The 18,789-nt window shown below is 37.4% G+C and overlaps 2 protein-coding genes and 1 long non-coding RNA gene across 3 annotated transcripts in view; 1 reads left to right on the top strand and 2 right to left on the bottom strand.

The window, feature by feature from the left end:
* The window catches only part of LOC147498268 (uncharacterized), a 1,490-nt gene extending 519 nt beyond the window's left edge, over positions 1 to 971 (bottom strand). Inside the window, exons 1-2 of the mRNA XM_086559033.1 lie at positions 590 to 971; positions 221 to 322 (exon numbers count right to left, since the gene is read on the bottom strand). Of these exons, the coding sequence (XP_086415159.1) occupies positions 221 to 322; positions 590 to 742 (255 nt within the window). The 5' untranslated portion in view covers positions 743 to 971. The remainder of the gene's footprint in view (positions 1 to 220; positions 323 to 589) is intronic.
* A 3,387-nt stretch (positions 972 to 4,358) lies between these two features.
* LOC147498267 (uncharacterized) lies at positions 4,359 to 5,826 on the bottom strand. The gene is made up of 3 exons (XR_015194260.1): positions 5,649 to 5,826; positions 5,396 to 5,548; positions 4,359 to 5,223 (listed from the first exon to the last, which is right to left on the bottom strand). It is a non-coding gene; the product is annotated as an uncharacterized LOC147498267 (long non-coding RNA).
* An 8,261-nt stretch (positions 5,827 to 14,087) lies between these two features.
* Positions 14,088 to 15,262, top strand: LOC147498266 (uncharacterized). Its single transcript, XM_086563189.1, has 3 exons — positions 14,088 to 14,483; positions 14,547 to 15,054; positions 15,198 to 15,262. Exons 1-3 carry the CDS (start codon positions 14,088 to 14,090, stop codon positions 15,260 to 15,262), a joined length of 969 nt encoding a protein of 322 aa, XP_086419315.1.
* The last annotated feature ends 3,527 nt before the right edge of the window (positions 15,263 to 18,789 follow it).

The following is an 18,789-nucleotide window of genomic DNA, read 5'->3' as shown; positions in this document are numbered from 1 at the left end:
TGTGGAACCAAAAGACTAATGTTTTTTAAAACATATGATCTCTTTAAAATTCACTATTTTCTTTAAGGGGAACAACATTCAAATCTTTAATTTGAGTGGTTGTTTTAGTGGTAAAAAGACAATTATCGCATTGAATAATTCATATGAGCAAGGTGGTACCAAAAGAAGAAGAAAAAATAAGAATACTGAAGAACAGCTTTTTATTTGGAAAATTACTAACCTGTAAAGCAGCTTCTCCAATTGACTTTGGTGCAAGAAGAGGACCAGTAAGGAGGGTAACGCTGACGCAACCACCAGAAGACAGAGCTCCCTGTTGCGTTCCCTGAACAACAAACCATTGTCCTTCAACACAATCGGTCACATACCAAAAACTTTGTATTTTTTTGATATCTCATTCCTTTTTTTTTTTTTTTTTTTCCAATTCCCTTCATGTTTTAGGACACATTAAATTTCTACATTATAAAATGAGTCACGAAGAGGGAATTCAAAGTCTAACACCATAGGTAAAATCAACAAAGAAAAATCAATAAGGTTATATAACATATACTTGGCGTAAAATTTAGAATCGTTCTACTAATGTAGTTTTTACCTGCAGAGGAAAAACACTGAAAAAACCAGCACCACTTTCCGACACATACGGCTTGGGTTCTCCAATTGGATCACATATTATAACAACCACATTCAGATCGGAGATGCAAAGTATCCTGACAAATTTAACACGCACACACACAAATAGAACCATTATACATAAATATCATGTCGATCATTTTGTAAAATACTCTAATCCAAATGGATACTCAATAATTTGATTTGTAATGGAAATGTACTGTAAAAAATGCTTCAGACGTTTAATTTACTTCGAGTATACAACAACAATTAAGTTCAAGAATAATCTGAATTTTGATACAATTTATGGTATAAAAGTTCAAACATACTACAAAATGATTTTAATTCGTCACATTTTGTCTAAAAAAAACTACATCTTCCATTAAAAGAAGTTCAAAAGTTATTGAGCCTACTTGCTCAAAAATCCTAACCTATTTGTTTTCCTCTAACTATATTATTGTAAATATAGATGAGAAACATTATTTACCACGCTAGTTGTGCTAGTAAAATAATGCAATTCTTTTTCCTTACCAGTTGTGTGTTAGAGTACTCTTGGTCATATATGTCTAAGCCTCAACATTGAGCTTCCTTGTATGACGTTTCCATAAGATGAAAACGTGAACAACTCAATCCACACTCTTTAGAAGACCTCTTTAACATCACACCCACACCAAATCTTTTTCTTGTCTAAAAGTCCATAAGTGTTTCACTACATTGAAGTTGGAGAGATTAGAGGTGTAGGAAGTTTATAACAAATATATACTAATTATATTGTGAAACTCAAAGCATTAAGTCCAATTGCTCAATCAAGTATGAAACACTCGAATCAATTATTCCTATGGGAAGGTTTCCCTTGACTTGCACTATATATAGTTATGTGGAAACCTTACAGAGGCATTAGAGCAAGATGGAATAGAATTAGAGATTTGTTTAATCAACAGTATTTTGAAATATTTTATCGGTCATTATTATAGTTACCATGACTACAATAAAGTTACCAATGCATTCTTATGCATCTATAATATTGAACATGAGTTAGTTTCTGAAGAGTGAAAATGCATAATGTATACTTACCAATGCATACTTGTATCAGAAGAAAGGCTTCAGGGTGGGCAGGAAAGATGTTATCTTTTCAGGGCAAAGTGGTTCTTGCAAGACATATGCTTAACAGCATTCCTGTCCACAACATGGCTATATATAGATGGCCAAAATTAGTCCTGAAGGAATGCGAGAGCATCATAAGAAACTTCATCTAGAGCGGCAATCCAGCCGAGAGAAAAACAATAACAGTATCTTGGGATAAGACATGCAAACCGGTGGAGGAAGGCGGGCTGGGGATAAGAAAATTGCAAGACATCAATCTTGCAATGCTCATGAAACAAGCTTGGTGTCTACTAACAAAAGATGGAGACTGGTCATCATTTATGAAGGGCAAGTACACTAACAGAGTTGGGGGATGGTCTAAATACAAGTCCTCAACAGTTTGGCTAGGAATACGATGGGCCCTCAAGAAAATGGCTCCACTACATGGATGGATTATGGGCAATGACAAATATATAAACATATAGAGGGATAACTGGTTACTGAGGAAACCTATCTGCGATTTCTTTCAGGAGGACAGAAAGGAGATTATGAAGCTTCAAGCAACTCTGACTGATTGCATCCATGGAGAGGATTGGCATTTTTCTACCAACATGACTCAAGTGCTAAATCACATTGGCATGGAAGCGGCAGAAATTCAACAGCCACATAGCGCCAAAGAAGATGAAAGAATATGGATATCAACGAATAATGGACAATTCACTGTCTCGGCAGCGCATGAGGATATATGAGTCAAGGCCCACAAGCCCGTATGGTGTAAATTCATATGGAGTGCACATATCCTACCAAGGACGAAAGGAATAGCTTGGAAGTTAGCTCATGGTGCCGCTAGAACAGATCAGCAGCTGAAAAAACGTAAATTCCAGCTGGCCTCATGATGTAGCATCTATAGGGAACAAGAAGAAACATTGGATCACCTTTTATTCCAATGCGAGTTGGCAAAGAGGGTGTGGCAGTATGCAAGTCAGTGCTTTGATCTCAATCAGAGCATGGAATCTCTTAACGATATCCAGCAACAGGGTAAGCACTATAGCTCATTAATTCTAGATATGTGGAAGGCATGTTCCCTGACCAGTCTAGTGAGCCTATGGAAGAATCGCAACAAGGTAATGTATGACAACAAGGTTTCCAACTTCAAAGAAATTTGTTTCTTGATTCGAAGGGCAACAGTAAGGGCTTATCATAAGTCCTCAGGACACATGGAGAACTCGATGAGAGATCTGAAGGTACTTCGAGCATTCAAACTCAACCACAAACTTCGAAAATCTCCAAAAATCTTCGAATGTTACTGGAATCTTCCCCCGCCTGGAATGCTAAAGATGAATGCAGATGGAAGCTCTAGGGGTAATCCAGGTAACTCAGGGTGGGGTGCTATTTATAGAGATCATAATGGGGCTTTCCTTGGGGCTGCAGCAAGTGGATTGGGAGTCACTACTAATTACATGGCGGAAACATATGCGATTGTGGAAGGAGTCACAAAAGCTTTAGAAATGGGATGGAGGCATATATGGGTGGAATCAGACTCTTTTGCATTAGTCCAAGCTTTTCAAAAAGGTGACATGCACTGGAGAGTCAGGGCACGATGGCAACTAATAAACTCGCAAGCAACATGGATTAATATCACCTCAATCTGGAGGGAAACTAATTCGGGAGCAGATTGTTGTGCCAGACATGGAGCAGGACTAACTAAAAAACAAAGTGTATGGTGGCAGACTCGACCTCCATTCATGAGACATCTTGAGAACCACAACACTACGTATTTTAGATTTACTCACTAAGTACTGTTGTATTGAGAAGGGTACACATTTGTTTTATCCTTCTTAGTCCAGTCATGTCATAATGTTCTTATTTTTTCTTCTTATAACCTTTATTCTTTTAAGTTAATCAATTACCTTTTAGCAAAAAAAAAAATGTTATTATGCTTGGTGTGTGTAAATTCACTCATAATGCAATGAAACACCCAAATATAAATAATTAATGCCATGAAATTACAGTATTTTTTACCTCAAAATACAACTGTAAGGAGACATTCAAACTTTAGGCAGTAGCCAAATAGTTGGTGCTACTAATATCATTTGAACACATTTTGTCATCTAACAGATTAAGACGTGTCTATTCAACAGTCATCATGACTATAAAGTATTCAATCTCGAATTTACAAAACTGTCAAACCCATTTCACATTAAAACTATAAACCCATTTCATTGCATCATGATCAATAGGTATATAAATCCAAATTGAACACGGCCTATATCCTAATTTTTGTTACACAACAGATTCTTGGATTACGTAAACTTTTTTCAGAGAAATATTCAAGGAATTGAAAAGATATCATAGAGATAATAACTAAACCCTGTAAAGTTTAGTACAACAGAGACCCAAAATATTTAAGTCAACAAAATTGTGGAAATTCTACTCGTATTGTACCACAATAAATCATATTATATCAAAAGTTCTGAAAAACATAAGTTTGTAAAATATATTATACCAAAAATAAATATTCAACGATCTTAATGATAATATCTTTGATAAGGATTATGTCAAGTTGACTGAAATTGTTTCATTACTAAAAAAGAATAAAGAAACAGCCAATATAAAATATTGAATAAGCAAGAAAATAAAAATAAACACAATGAAAAACACGATCAACAAAATGATATTGAGAAGATAGACCATGCAAAATTAAACAACAAATTTTCAGTAGAAGTTGTAAATTTTTTGGTACTTCCACTGGTACTTGCTCCATTGAGTTTTTGAAAGACATAACCAAGACGCTGTAATAATGACCTAATCAAGATACTACTCAAATCACAGACATAAAATCAATATAATTAATTTCTAGTGAAAGAAATGAGATTATACTTGCAAACAGCGAGGCCACCGAGAACACAATACCTGCACTCCATCTTCTCAAGACTGATTTATTCTTACTACCAGAGTTATCAGCTGGAAACCTCTTTTTCTGTAGATCGGGGCGTTGATCACTGTGCTTCTTCTCAAAAAGATTGATTGCATCTTCAACACTCATGCTGCTTGCATTGCTTACAGGTTTCTTGAATGGCCGAGCAGATCCTTCATCACTGCTTTATTCAGCAGGATCTTCATTGGAAGATATCCTTTCCCTGGCAGGAATAAAGCTTAGGCTCTTAATGGTTAGTACAGTAGCCCTGCGAGATCCAAATTTACCAATTTGAATCCTCCGCATTGGAGAAGCTGATCGTCGAGGGGATGCTGATCTTATGAGGGAGCGGCTTCTTTCTATATGTGGTTGATCTTCAGAACTTGAGTTAGAAGAATCCTCACTTTCAGTGGAACTCTGGCGCTCAGCTTGTGCAGCCTTGGCTGGGGAGGCACCATAACTTATAGGTTTGACTACAGGCAAACACGCCTGAGTTGTCCCTTCATTCAATTTCCGATTTTCATTCCCTAAATCTTGTGAAAACTTTTGTTTCTACGTTCTGGGGATAAGCATCCTGGTTCTTATGGTTTAGCTCTAAATACTTGGACAGAGAATTCCTGAGAAAATAGATGTCAAACGGCAGAAAATCGTCTTAGCATTTACAGGCCCCAATAGCTAAGATAATAAAATGATCTTAAAATGAATGTATGTGTGAGTGCATTGATTATTTTTTTTCTGGAAAGATAATAACAGAAACGGACTGAAAATTCTATGTCCTAAAAAAGATACCTTAAATCTACTGCTCCAAAGAACTGAGAAAAAGAGACCAAATCAGTGATCTGATTATAGGAGAATGTACCATCTGACACCTGGTTAAAAGCACCAACCAACTCATCTCTTAACGCTGCAAGTCTGAAGTCCATTGCTCTTAGCAGCTCATTTCTGGAAGTACATTGCGTAGTTAGAACATAAGTAGAAGGAAGAAAAAAATAAAAAATAGAAGTGTTGCCCATAGAATATAAACAGGGTTGTTGGAGCATACTTTGTAGCATCAGCCGACGTGATCTGGAGTTCAGACCAACAAATGAGCTCATCGTTAGTTGCCAGTATGTAATAAGCCACAAAACTACTACGTAACAAATTACAAGGATCAAAAACATAAAAGAGGTACAGAGAAAGCAATTACTTTTGTGGTTACCTCTAGGTCTTTTGAGTTGTGGCCATCTGTTGGAAAGGAACAAAAGAAACTATTAGTTTCTGCCAAGAGTGTCCGCTAGCAGAAAGTAGGCACGAACAGACAATTTACCCAATTGGCATACATTTTACAAGTGATTTTCTTTATTGTACTTACAAGTGATAATTGAAAACACACAAATTAGAGTGCATAAAAACAAAATGAGATGTGTGCTTGCCATTTGCACAAATTTCATAAGTGACATAGTTTTCAAGTTCTCAGGCTTCAGGAAAAGTGCGCCACATATTTGATGGACTTCCAATGATCATTTTCCTGAATAATTATCTTCGGCTAACATAATGTAAGAAGAAAGAATTATATATCGAACACCTTAAGCGCTCAATATAGGGATAGTTAAATTATAGGCAAGCTGTTTCTAGAAATGATGGTGTGGTAGAAACTACCAAATTAATTTTGGGGGATGGTTTTTTCAAGCACTTGTATTCTTTGGAGTATCTTTAACCTTCTCAGCCATAAAGCTCAACACTGTTTTTAGGAAACTTGAACCTTTTCAGAAAGTAAGAGAATGGGAAGAGATACCTTTCCTTTTTTTTTGGAGGATGAGATTTAGTGGTGGTGAAAGAGAGGAGACTTGTTAGCAGCCGGCTGACGGACATAACTGTTTGGTTTCAAGAAATCGGGGAAAAGGAAGTCTAGAAAACACTGTTTTTTGTGAGTAACTGGACAAATTTAGGAGAAAAATAACTCAGGGCCCACTATTTCAAAATTAAGAACCTCAAGGACAAAATATTTTTTTAAATGTCAGTTATACCCTTCCGTGAAAATAACCCTCAAGGACAAATGACCCGGATTTAAAATAAATATTTTCCAATTTTACCCTTTCTGTCATTTTACTATGAACACTAACAATGAGTGTTCATACCTTCTGCTGGTGTATGAACAATGATTGTTCATATCCAAATAGGTGAATGTACCTTATACAATATATTGATGTATGAACATTGAATGTTCATACCTAAATGACTATGAACATTGAATGTTTATACCAAAAAGACTATGAACATTGAATGTTCATACCCAATCAATGTTCATACCCAAGGACTATGAACATTGAATATTCATACCTACCAATTGAAAAAAAAAATTAAAAGTAGTCATGAACAATGATTGATCATGTTTGATGTATGAACAGTGATTTTTCATAGTCCCAAATAGGTATGAACAATCCATGTTCATAACTGGATCAATGTTCATACCTATTGGATTATTGTTCATAGCTCCAATAGGTATGAACACTCATTGTTCATAGCTAATGTTCGTAATTAGGGGTATGAACAATGAGTGTTCACACATGCTTAAAGGTATGAACAATGATTGTTCATACTAAATACGCCGGGTCGTTTCTTTTGGCCGCCGGGCCATTAATTATTTCGTGTTAGGGGTATACTTGACATTTCATCTACCCGATCCGTTTTTTATTTCACGTCAAGGGTATACTTGACCTTTCATCTACCCGATCCTTGTGAGTTACGGAAAAAAAAAGGTGTTCTTGAGAGTTACTTTTTTGGCAGTTTTGTCCTTGAGAGCCACTCCTTGTTTTGGTTTCTTACTCGTGGGGGTTTTTTTTTTCTTTTTACTCATGGGTTTTTTTTTGTTAGGGTAATAGGTTTTCAGTAGAATATATTTCTTTTTATTTTGAGGAGGCCATAGAAAATTAAGAATAAATTAAGGAGAATTAAGCAAATACAGGGAGGTGTTTCTAATTATTAGGGTCACCATTTTTTTAGGAACCACTGATATTGCTTGGGTTGGAAAATAGAGCGATATGGTGAGGAGAGAGAATATGCGGGAGCTTTTATATATATATATAGATAGATTGTGCGAGCACTGGCTCCCTCAATCTGACCTTGTAACTAAATGATGTTGATTTGCACTGAATTACATGCCACGGAGTCGGTCCAAGGAATAATCACCTTGGGGATGTTTTTTCTTATGAGATTCTTTGATCTTTGATCTCTAGTTTTTAATTAAGGATTAGTGATGCTATTCTTGGCCAAGGTGTTTTATATGATATGATACAAGAAATAATTTTTTATTTCATTTCCAAGAGATCATGATGGATTACACACACACAAAAAGGCTGCTGGTGTAAGAATAATTGCTTAGAGCACCATGTCCAAGATTCGACGGGGATAGGAGCAAACTCAGATGCTATATGTATGTTCCTTGACAGCTTGAGTGTTGAGGAGCATTGGTTGATTCATTAGCAAATCATTACCCAAAAAAAAAAAACGATAGGGTTATCAACTTATTATAAACTAAGCACAACTAAAGGTGAAATTCTAATACATAGACTTGAACAACTTAAAAACAATGGCCGTTTTCTAGCTTTACCCCCAAAGACCATGGCACATCCTAGTCAACTAAGTTTGACCGTGATATTTTTGGTTAAGACAAATGAAAAGACTCTAATGCCCTTTTCTAGGTATAAAAGATCAACTGAAAAACAGAAGTTTTTAATTAGACTTACCCCACAAAACATTAAACTACAACTTATTGATTTGTACAAGGTAGGAGAATACCATTAGCTTTTCACATGTTGTATTGGACAAATTTCAAACATTTCCACCTTCCAATTTGGCTTCCAAATGACGAATTTGGTAAAGGAGAATACCCCTTGGTTGGTGTTTAAACTAAATTGAGGTTAAAAAAATTTGGGTTTAGCTAAATTGAGGCTTAATTGGGGTTTGCTAGGTGTTTTTGTGTCTTTTAAGTTGGTGGTGGTGGAGTTGTGGTGGTGGTAGTGATGTATGGCTTGGAGAAGATGATGCTACAATGAGAGTAATTATGTAATTTCATAATGTTAAGGGTGTGGATGTCATTTGATAAAGATTGGTGGTAGCCGTCACCCGTTGGATAGAGTTCACAACATCATGACACGTGTCTTAGATGGTTTGAATTCCAATTTTGTTTTTGTCAAAGTCACGGGATATTTATGTAATTACACCTAGAAAAAAGCATTAGAGTCTTTTTATTTGTCCTGACCTAAAACATCACGGTCAAACTCAGTTGACTAGGATGTGTCGTTGTCTTGGAGGTGGGGTGGTAAAGCTAGAAAGTGGCCTCAAAAAGTGTATATAACCCAGTAACAGGGTATGCTATTATTGGAGGGGATTATAGCAGGACCTATCTAGTAAACGGACAAGGCAGTTTAAAACTTCTTGATGAATGATGAAATTATACATGTGCTTGTTGACTTCATTGGCCTTTTCCTGGTTGATAAAATGTGCAACGCCTTCCATTACTACCACTTCCTGCAGGAATGGAACGTCTTGCTTAAAGAAATCACTGTGTATGTATTCTTTCCTTCCTGTGGTCGTGTAAACCATATCAAGATGTCCGACAATGAATTTAGTCGGTACTTTCACTTGCCCTCCACTCCAAGGTGCAGTGAGCTCCCAGTTTCTGTAGAAACGAATGAAAACAAGAAATTCTTTAGCTTGAGACATCAAAAGAAATCATACCATATAATACTTTTATATAAAAGCGTAAAAGTAATCGACAAGGGTTCACTTTTTCATCTTCACATGTTTTCAAGAAGCAACTTACTCTCCAGGCATGTGAATGAAACTATAAATGATTCTGTGTATTTGGCAGTGTTAATGGTGGCAATTTGAGGGAGATTTTATTTTTAGGGGTATTTTCGTAACTTTACACTAAGTTATGGAAAAACATAAAAAAAACACAAGGTTTGAATGAGAATTCGAGAGCCAAACCCAGCACACCAATTGGGAATAGTGATATAGGATCATCAGGAGAGTCAGATTCAGAGGTTGAATGTTTTGAAACACAGTTTAAGTCAAAGTTTGGAGAGGGATCGATTGAGAGATACAAAAAGAAGCTGTCAAAGGATTTTGGTGGTGAACTGAAGCAACAGGAATTACCCAAGGGCGTTACCTCTAGTAAAACAAAAGCAGATCTTATAATAGAGGCCCAAGCACTGTTGAAAGCTGCTGGAGATATCCAAGAGGCAGAACACTCCGAAAACGAAGAAGAACCAAAAGGAATCCAAGATCCACAAAAATCGGAAGGATTAACAAATGGGGGCAAAAGTATTACTGAAGTAGGAGATGATGGAGGGTGTATAGTCAGGCAAGTGATTAGCGAAGTCAGTGATGATATACCCAAAATAGTGAGGCCGAAAAAATTGGATCTGAATGATACGAACTCGAAAATTTTGGTGGAAGATGATACAGATCCGAAGAAGTCGGGAGAACAGCTGGAAGTACAGAATGAACAATATGTTGGGATGAACATGAATAAAACTGAAAAGAAAGCAATGGGGATAAATGGTAGCACAGTAAATCACAATGGAACATGGGCTGAGATGTTGGGAAGAAAGTCAGTAGGGAAGGAGACACTTTCTTTTATCCCCCCAACTATGGCAGATGGGAAACCGATAATTCATGTTAAGAGCTCACATTTTGCAAGTTTGAATAAGAAGTTTGAAGACTTGGTGGTTGGGCATTTTGTGGGAAGGAGGTTAGGGTACACATTTGTGAAAGAGACTGTTTCAAGAACATGGAACATCAAGAACTTCACCATGAGCACTCATGGTGATAAAATGTTCACATTTAGGTTTGAGAAGGAAGAGGATAGACAAGCAGTCCTGGATATGGGATGCTTTCACATAGCGAGCCAATTATTTGTGATTAGGCCGTGGAAGCTGTTTGTGGAGACAGAAGCATATGAGCTAAAAACAATCCCAATTTGGGTAGTTGTCAAGAGGCTACCTATGGAGATGTGGAACAAAGAGGGATTCAGTCAAGTTGCGAGCGCAATTGGGAATCCTATTTTCGTGGATAGGCTAACTGAGCAAAAAGCAAGAACTACATATGCCAAAGTGTGTGTGGAAATAGATACGAAATGCAAGTACCCAGAGGGAGTACCTATTGTGATTGATGACAGAAGAAGACTGGGAATAGAATTTGAGTATAACTGGAAGCCAGCTAGATGCTCACAGTGTGATGTCTTTGGACACAATGACTCTAGATGCCCAAAAAACTCTAAGATCGTGAAAGATCCTAGAAATGCAGTATGGTTAAAAAAGGACACAAGAGTGGAGATGAAATCAGCGAAAACAAGTGAGAATGAGGCTGATGTTCAAGAAGTCCAAGTTATTGACAAAGAAACAGAATGGGAATCACCGGGAAAAAAGCATCGAGCTCGAGCAATTATGCAAACAGATAAGCAAGGATATGAGAAAGTAACAGATACATATGAGGTAACGAAACAAAAGGGAAAAGAAAAAGTGGATTCTGGGATCAATGATACAGAAACACAACAGAAAAAGGATACAGAAACACAGCAGAAAACTAATGAGAAAGGAGACGCACAGACTCATAGCAATACAAAAGGAGAAACCATAGGAGGGAAGAAGAGCATTCCAATAAAGCCAGGAAGATTCTCAACTAGTGGAAGTTCAAGCCATAGCAATAATAGCAAGGGGGTGACACAAAACAGATTTAGTCACCTGCGGGAAGGAAACTCTTTTAACCTTTAATGATGATAAATCTTGGATGCTGGAATATGAGGGAAATAAATAGAGGGTTTAAGCAAGTAGAAGTTAGAAATCTAATAAAGAAGTATAAACTGGCAGTAATGGGGATAGTAGAAACGAAAGTTCAAGAGAAGAATTTGAATGGGGTAATGAATAAATGTTGTCCAGGGTGGCTCGTAGAGCACAATTATGCATCAAGCGACTTGGGAAAGATATGGCTGTGCTGGGAACCGAGTGAGTGTAATATGATCATCAGAGAAAGAGAAATGCAACAGATAACAACTGAGGCAACATTGAATAATGGAGATAAATTCCTAGTGACTATGGTATATGCAAGTACTGATGTGCGGCAAAGAAGGGATTTGTGGGACAAGCTGGTGGAGATGGCATTCAGAGTTACGATCCCTTGGATTATTATGGGTGACTTTAACTCTATATTAAATTCACAGGAAAGAGTGGGAGGCACTCCAACTAGACCGCACCACTTTGCAGACTTACAGGATTGTGTCACAATGGCGGGATTAGTGGACATGAAGTATAAGGGTAGCTTTCTCACATGGAACAATAAACAGAAAACGAGGAGATGGAGAAAACTAGATAGAGTGATGGTTAATGCAGAGATGGATGAATGAATATGCAGAGGTTGAAACAGAGTTTCTTACACCAGGCACTACTTCTGACCATTCACCAATGATCACATACATGATAAACCAGAAGACACAAAGCAAGAAGTCATTTCGATTCTTCAACTTCTGGGTAAAGGAGGAGGGTTTCATGGGTGTAGTACAAGAGGCATGGGATAGAGAAGTGGTAGGAAACCCAATGTTCACATTCATGAAGAAATTAAAAATGGTGAAACACGAATTGATAGAGTGGAATAGAAATAATATTGGGAATGTTAGAACAAGGGCACAAGAGACTAAGGTCGAGATGGAGGAAATACAAGTTAAAATGCAGGCAGATCCGATGAGTACAGAACTGATGGCAGCTGAAAGGAAAATAGCAGGGGAATATGTTAAAGCAGCCAAGAGTGAGGAGGATGTCTACAAGCAGAAATCAAGGGATCAGGTTATATGTCTTGGGGATGACAACACTAAATACTTCTTCGATTCTGTAAAGGCAAGGAGAGCAAGAAATAAAATAACCTGCATACTTGATGAACATGGGCAGATTGTTGAGGATATGGATTGTATTGGGGAAGAATGTGTAAACTTCTACAAACAATTATATGCACCAGCGAATGTCGAGGAACTGGACTTCACACAGTTTGAGAACATTAGACCGAGACAGATTCTTAGTGATGAAACAAAGATGAGACTTGAAGCACAAGTGTCAAGAGATGAAATCATAGAAGCTTTGGCAGATGTAGATATAGACAAGGCTCCAGGTAATGATGGCTTTTCATCTCTGTTCTTCAAAGCGACATGGAGAATAACTGGTAACGATTTTGTGAGGGCAGTGCAAAACTTCTTCAGATCTTCTAGAATGCTAAGAGAGGTTAATGCTACTTGCATCACTCTGGTGCCTAAGACGCCAACCCCACTGTCATTAAGAGACTACAGACCCATAGCCTGCTGTAACGTACTGTATAAATGCATTTCTAAGGTCATGACAAGGAGAATGCGAGGATTCATGAAGGAAGTGGTGGCTCAGAACCAATCAGCATTCATTCCGGGAAGAAGTATTCAAGACAACATCCTCTTGTCTCATGAACTGGTACACAATTATCATAGAAACACTAAACCACCGAGATGTGCTGCAAAGGTGGATCTTAAGAAGGCCTATGACTCAGTTAGGTGGGAGGCAGTTGAATACTCACTGAGATGAATAGGGCTGCCAGAGAGGTTTCTGGGGTGGATATCAGAATGCATAAGGACACCAACATTTGCTATAATGGTGAATGGTACGCCATATGGATATTTCAGAAGCAAGTGAGGCATTAGACAAGGTGATCCCATTTCACCTTATCTATTCGTGCTGGTGATGGAGTTATTTTCAGATTTGATGATGCAGTCTGTAAGGGATGGTACATACACACTACACCATAAATGCAATGAATCTATCATTACTCACTTGTCATTTGCAGATGACCTTATGGCGTTCATGCATGGAGATGTAAAGACATCACAAAGTCTCAAGGATAACCTGAGGAGCTTCAAGAACTATTCTGGGCTGGAAGTGAATATACAGAAAAGCCAGATATTTTTTGCTGGAATGGATGTTGAGTTAAGTACAAGAATCAAGGATATTATTCAATTCTCAAGAGGGGAACTACCTGTCAAATATCTGGGGCTGCCATTGATCACTACAAGGCTATCATATGCAAACTGTTTGCCGCTGGTAGACAAGGTGGAGAAAAGAATTCAAAGTTGGAAAGGCAAAAGCTTATCATATGCAGGACGTCTACAACTCATCAAAGCTGTACTGAACAATATGAGTATATATTGGATTTCTTCATTCGTGCTCCCACAAAGTATTATTGAAGAGGTTCAAAGGATATTCAAAACTTCCTATGGACAGGACCAGATTGTATGACATCACATGCTCTAATTGGGTGGAGGTCTTTATGTTACCCTTATGAAGAAGGAGGACTGACTATAAGAGACGTGGAAACAATAAACAAGGCTGCGAATCTGAAACACATTTGGAACATTATTAGCAACAAGGAGACACTATAGGTTGGGTGGGTGAGAAAACACATTATCAAGAATAAGAACTTCTGGGAAATGAAAACTCCGAATGATTGTTCTTACAGCTGGAGGCAGATTATGAAGGGAAGAAAGGATGCAGAATATATAGCAAGATATCAAGTCGGAGATGGGAAAAGCATTAATCTGTGGACAAATCCATGGCATCCAGCAGGCGTACTGAAATCATACTACTCACAAGCCTTTGCTTATAACTCAGTCGCGAACAAGAATGCAAAGCTTGAAAAACTGATGGCAAATGGAGAATGGCAGATTTTGCAAACATTAAGAATGCACATGCCCGATATCATTCAGGAAATGGAGGACACGGTGAGTATACATGGAGGAGCAGATCAAGCCATCTGGTCGGTCACTGTAGATGGAAGCTTTAAACTAAAAGAAACTTATCATGGCATCAGGGAGAAAGAACTCAAGGTAACTTGGAGCCATCTGGTATGGTTTAAACATAAAATACCACGACACTCATTCATCACTTAGATGCTGCTGAAAGATGGCTTAAAGACGCTAGTAAAGTTGAAAAAACAGAGAGTGGTGGACTCGACTACGTGTGTAATGTGCTGGCACGAGGAGGAAACCGAAAGACACATTTTCTTTAAATGTGTCTTTGCTCAATACACTTGGACAGAGGTGTTGAGAAGAGCTGGGTATACTAGAGCACAGTTGGGCAGTTGGGAAGAAGAACTGGACTGGATACTAGAAACTTGCAGAGGAACAGGATTGAAGCAAGACACTCTAAAAATGGTAACGAATGCTTTTTTCTATGGAGTTTGGCAGGAACGAAATAAGAGGATTTTCGAGAATGAACACAAGCTGGCTCAGCAGGTGGCGAATAAGATTATCAATGATGCAAAGACTAAACTGAGCTCAGTTACAAAGAAGATGGAGATCGGACAGGAAAGAGAACGATATATGGGCTTGTGGAATATGTTTGTGGAACCAATTGTACCCAAGACTATTCATCGTAAAGTGGGAAAAATTTGGACCGGTATTAGCATCCTAAATTCGAGATGGTACACCTGGTGGCACTAAAGGGGTTGGGCTGCGTTGATAAGAACAAGTGAAGGGCAAGTAATAGTGGCAGCAAAGGGAAAAGCACAACACATCAGTATTGCGTTTATTGAGCTACAGGGGATATGGCAAGGAATGAAGTTAGCACAGCAGAGAAGCATAACACAACTGGAAGCACAGACTAATTCGGCTAATGTGGTCTCTTTTGTAAAAAAAAGAAACTAGTATCCGTGGCAAGCAAGGAATATGATGAAAGATATATGTAATATGATAGCACATTTTGAATTTTTTAACATTAGGCATGTATATAGAGAATGTAATAGACTAGCAGATGCATTAGCTAGTAATGTGCCTAGTGTAGGATTTATAGAAGTCATCCCTAGCTCATTCTCAGAAGACATGAAAAAAATTATATTTGAGGATGCTAGTGGGAAAGACTATATCAGAATGTAATGAAGCTATTTCAAATTTATGAAAAGGGGTAGGGGACCTCTAAAACAACCTCGCTTGCTGATAAAAAAAAATGTGAATGAAACTATACTTATTAGAAATTTTAGTACGTGTGTGTGAGTCATGGTTTGCTTTTCTCTTTCTCCAAGGTAGACTTCAAACCGAGTTTGAGTAAAAGCCAGACCACAAACAGTGATGAGAGCAGAATGAGAGCAGTACTAAGTACTTTCTACCAAGTTATTTGATTTCCAACCGCATATGGTTTACACGAGATAAAGAGAGATCAATCCAAACAAGATAAATGCAATTTTGTTACAGTAAAAGGAATGATGAAGGAGAAACAAAAAGACACTGGGGGCGTCTTTGAAAGTGACAAATAGTAGTTAATGGAATCTCTAGATGCCGAGACCGATACCAAAGAAAAAGCAAGAGCAGTTAGAGTTCACATTAGAGTTGAAGAAATAAGAGGAGACATTAGTAAGCAAAACAATAGAAGAAGTGGAAAGGATCAATATTGGAAAGGAAAATGAAGAATGTTTCACATTCATTGGAATAGAGCTAAATTCAAAAATAAGGGAGGAGTTGATAATATTTTTGAAAGATAACAAAGATGTGTTTGCCTGGTCGATGTAGCTAAATTCAAAAATAATGGAGGAGTTGATAATATTTTTGAAAGATAACAAAGATGTGTTTGCCTGGTCGATGTCGGATCTCCCTGGTATTGATCCAACAATATGCTCTCATAGGCTAAACATGAAATCAAATGCAAGTCCAGTTCATCAAAAACAAAGAAGGATAAGACAGATGTATGAGAAAGCAGTATTACAAGAAGAAATTCAAAAGATGCTCGACAATGGAATAAAAAAAGAGGTGGAACACTCAGAATGGGTAGCAAACATTGTAGTTGTACCAAAGAAGAATGGAAAAGTCAGAATTTGTGTTGATTTCACTGATGTAAACAAGGAATGTCCAAAGGATTATTATCCAATGCCAAGAATTGATGATCGGAGTTGGTACGTGGATAGAACAACTAGTTACGAGTTGCTCAGTTTCTATGATGGATATTCAAGTTATTTCCAAATCCTAATGGCAATTATAGATCAATTAAAAACGATGTTCGTTGTGGAAGGAGGGTTATATTGCTTTATAAGAATGTCTTTCGGTTTGAAAAATGATCGGGCAACTTATCAAAGGTTGGTAGAAAAGATGTTCAGAAAGTTGATAAAAAGAATTGTTGAAGTCTATATCGATGATATGGTCATAAAATCTAAGAAAGCAGATGATCATGTGAAGGATCTCGATATTGTATTTCGAATATTCAAAAAATTCAATATGAAACTCAATCCATAAATGTGCACATTTGGAGTAGGTTCGGAAAAGTTTTTAGGATATATTCTCACAAGAAGAGGCATTGATGCCAATCCGGATCAGATACGAGCACTTTAGCAGATGTCGTCACTAACAACGAGGAAACAAATCCAAAGATTAACTGGAAGGATTGCAGTTCGCAATAGGTTCATCTCGAGAACTTCAGATAGATGCAAGCCACTATTCAAAATGCTCAAAAAGAACATAAAGTTTCTCAGGAATCAAGAATCAAGGTGAGAGCCTTCTTTTATATTTAGTCGTGTCGGATTTTGCTATAAGTTCAGTGTTGGTTAAAGTAGAAAATGGAGTGGAAAGACCAGTATATTCCAAAGCAAGACAATGCTGGATGTAGAAACAAGATATTCGACACTCGAGAAATAAGTGTAAGCATTGTTGTTTTCAACTCAGAGGTTGAAACCATATTTTCAGTCACATTCAGTGATCGTGATGACAAATCCCCCCCCCCCAACAAACACTAGCAAAAAATGCGAAGTCGGGAAGAATGTCGAAGTGGTCAGTGTTAATTGATGAGTTCGGTATCGAATATCGGCACAAATCTTCATAAAAGAGTAAAGTTTTAGCAGATTTTCCATGTGAAGATGCAAATTGAGCAATTGAAGAAGAAGAATGCATGAACCACAAAATATTATGGATGAAGATGATCCATGGGAAAAAACAAATGGTTGGAGACTTTTCGTTGATGGGTCATTAGGAAATAATGGTTGTGTTGCGGTGTCAGAGTAGTATTGGTAACTCCAGATAATCAAAGATTGGAAACAGCAATTACTTTGGGTTTCCATACATTGAATAATAAAGTAGAATATGAAACATTGATAACAGGTTTGGAGATGGCAAAAACTCTAAAAGTGAAAGAATTATCAGTATTTAGTGATTCACAACTAGTTGTCAGCCAAATTAATGGAGGGTACTCAACAAAATGTGACAACATGGTTGATTACCTGATCGAGCTTCATAAGATTAAAACTCAAAGACTTCAACAAGATAAAGTTCCAACATTTAAATAGAGGAGAGAATAGACATGCCGATACTTTGGAAGACTCTTGCATATCAGAGTTCAACAAAAGCCAAGCATCAAAGTTAATGAATTTGAAGTCATGGAAATTGATACGCTGGGGGCGTCATTGATGGAAATTTACATTTCATTCTTATCCATCAGTAAATTAGCTGAAAATAAGAATGAAACAAGGAAAATCAAGTCAGGAGCACAAAGATATGTCTTACTAGATGATGAGTTATATCAGAAGAATCCAAGAGGTCCACATTTGAAATGTTTATCTTCAGCAGATGCTCATCTCATTATAGCAGAGTTACCTAAAGGAGAATGTGAGAATCACTAGGCTAGAAGAACATTAGCAAACAAAATAACAAGATAGGGGTATTTCTGGCCACAAATGCGAAGAGACTGCCTTCGATATGCAAAAAAATGCATACAATGCCAAAAGCATGGGATATCTATACATGTACCAGCCGAAAAATTGCATTGCGTATCAAATCCATGGCCATTTGTATTATGGGGAATGGATATATTGGGTCCACTAGTTCCTGGAAGAGGAAAAAAAAGGTTCACGCTAGCAGTAACGGATTACTTTACAAAATGGGTTGAGGCCATATCACTTCAGCATGTGAAATAGCAAGATGTAATAAATTTTCTCTTTAAGAGAGGTGTCTGTCGATATGGTTTACCACATGCAATCATATCGGACAATGGCCCCTAATTCGAAGGAGGAAAGGTAAAAACGTTCTTGGATTCATATAGAATAAAACATTTTACATCATTACCATATTACGCTCAAGGAAATAGACAAGCAGAAGCAACAAACAAGACAATAATGGATGATATCAAAAAGAAGTTGGAAGATAAGAAAAGTTTATG

This window comes from Coptis chinensis, chromosome 5, assembly GCF_015680905.1.
Source record: "Coptis chinensis isolate HL-2020 chromosome 5, ASM1568090v1, whole genome shotgun sequence".
NCBI lineage: Eukaryota > Viridiplantae > Streptophyta > Magnoliopsida > Ranunculales > Ranunculaceae > Coptis > Coptis chinensis.
The sequence above is the reverse complement of the archived record's forward strand: the minus strand, read 5'-3'. Positions and strand labels throughout refer to the sequence as shown.

Excerpts from the sequence above, each read along its gene's own strand:
- LOC147498266 (XM_086563189.1), top strand. The coding sequence starts at position 14,088 with ATGAAAACTCCGAATGATTGTTCTTACAGCTGGAGGCAGATTATGAAG. Across the intron at positions 14,484-14,546 it reads TCAGGGAGAAAGAACTCAAG|ATGCTGCTGAAAGATGGCTT; the intron begins GTAACTTGGAGC and ends TTCATCACTTAG. Across the intron at positions 15,055-15,197 it reads AGTGGGAAAAATTTGGACCG|GGGATATGGCAAGGAATGAA; the intron begins GTATTAGCATCC and ends ATTGAGCTACAG.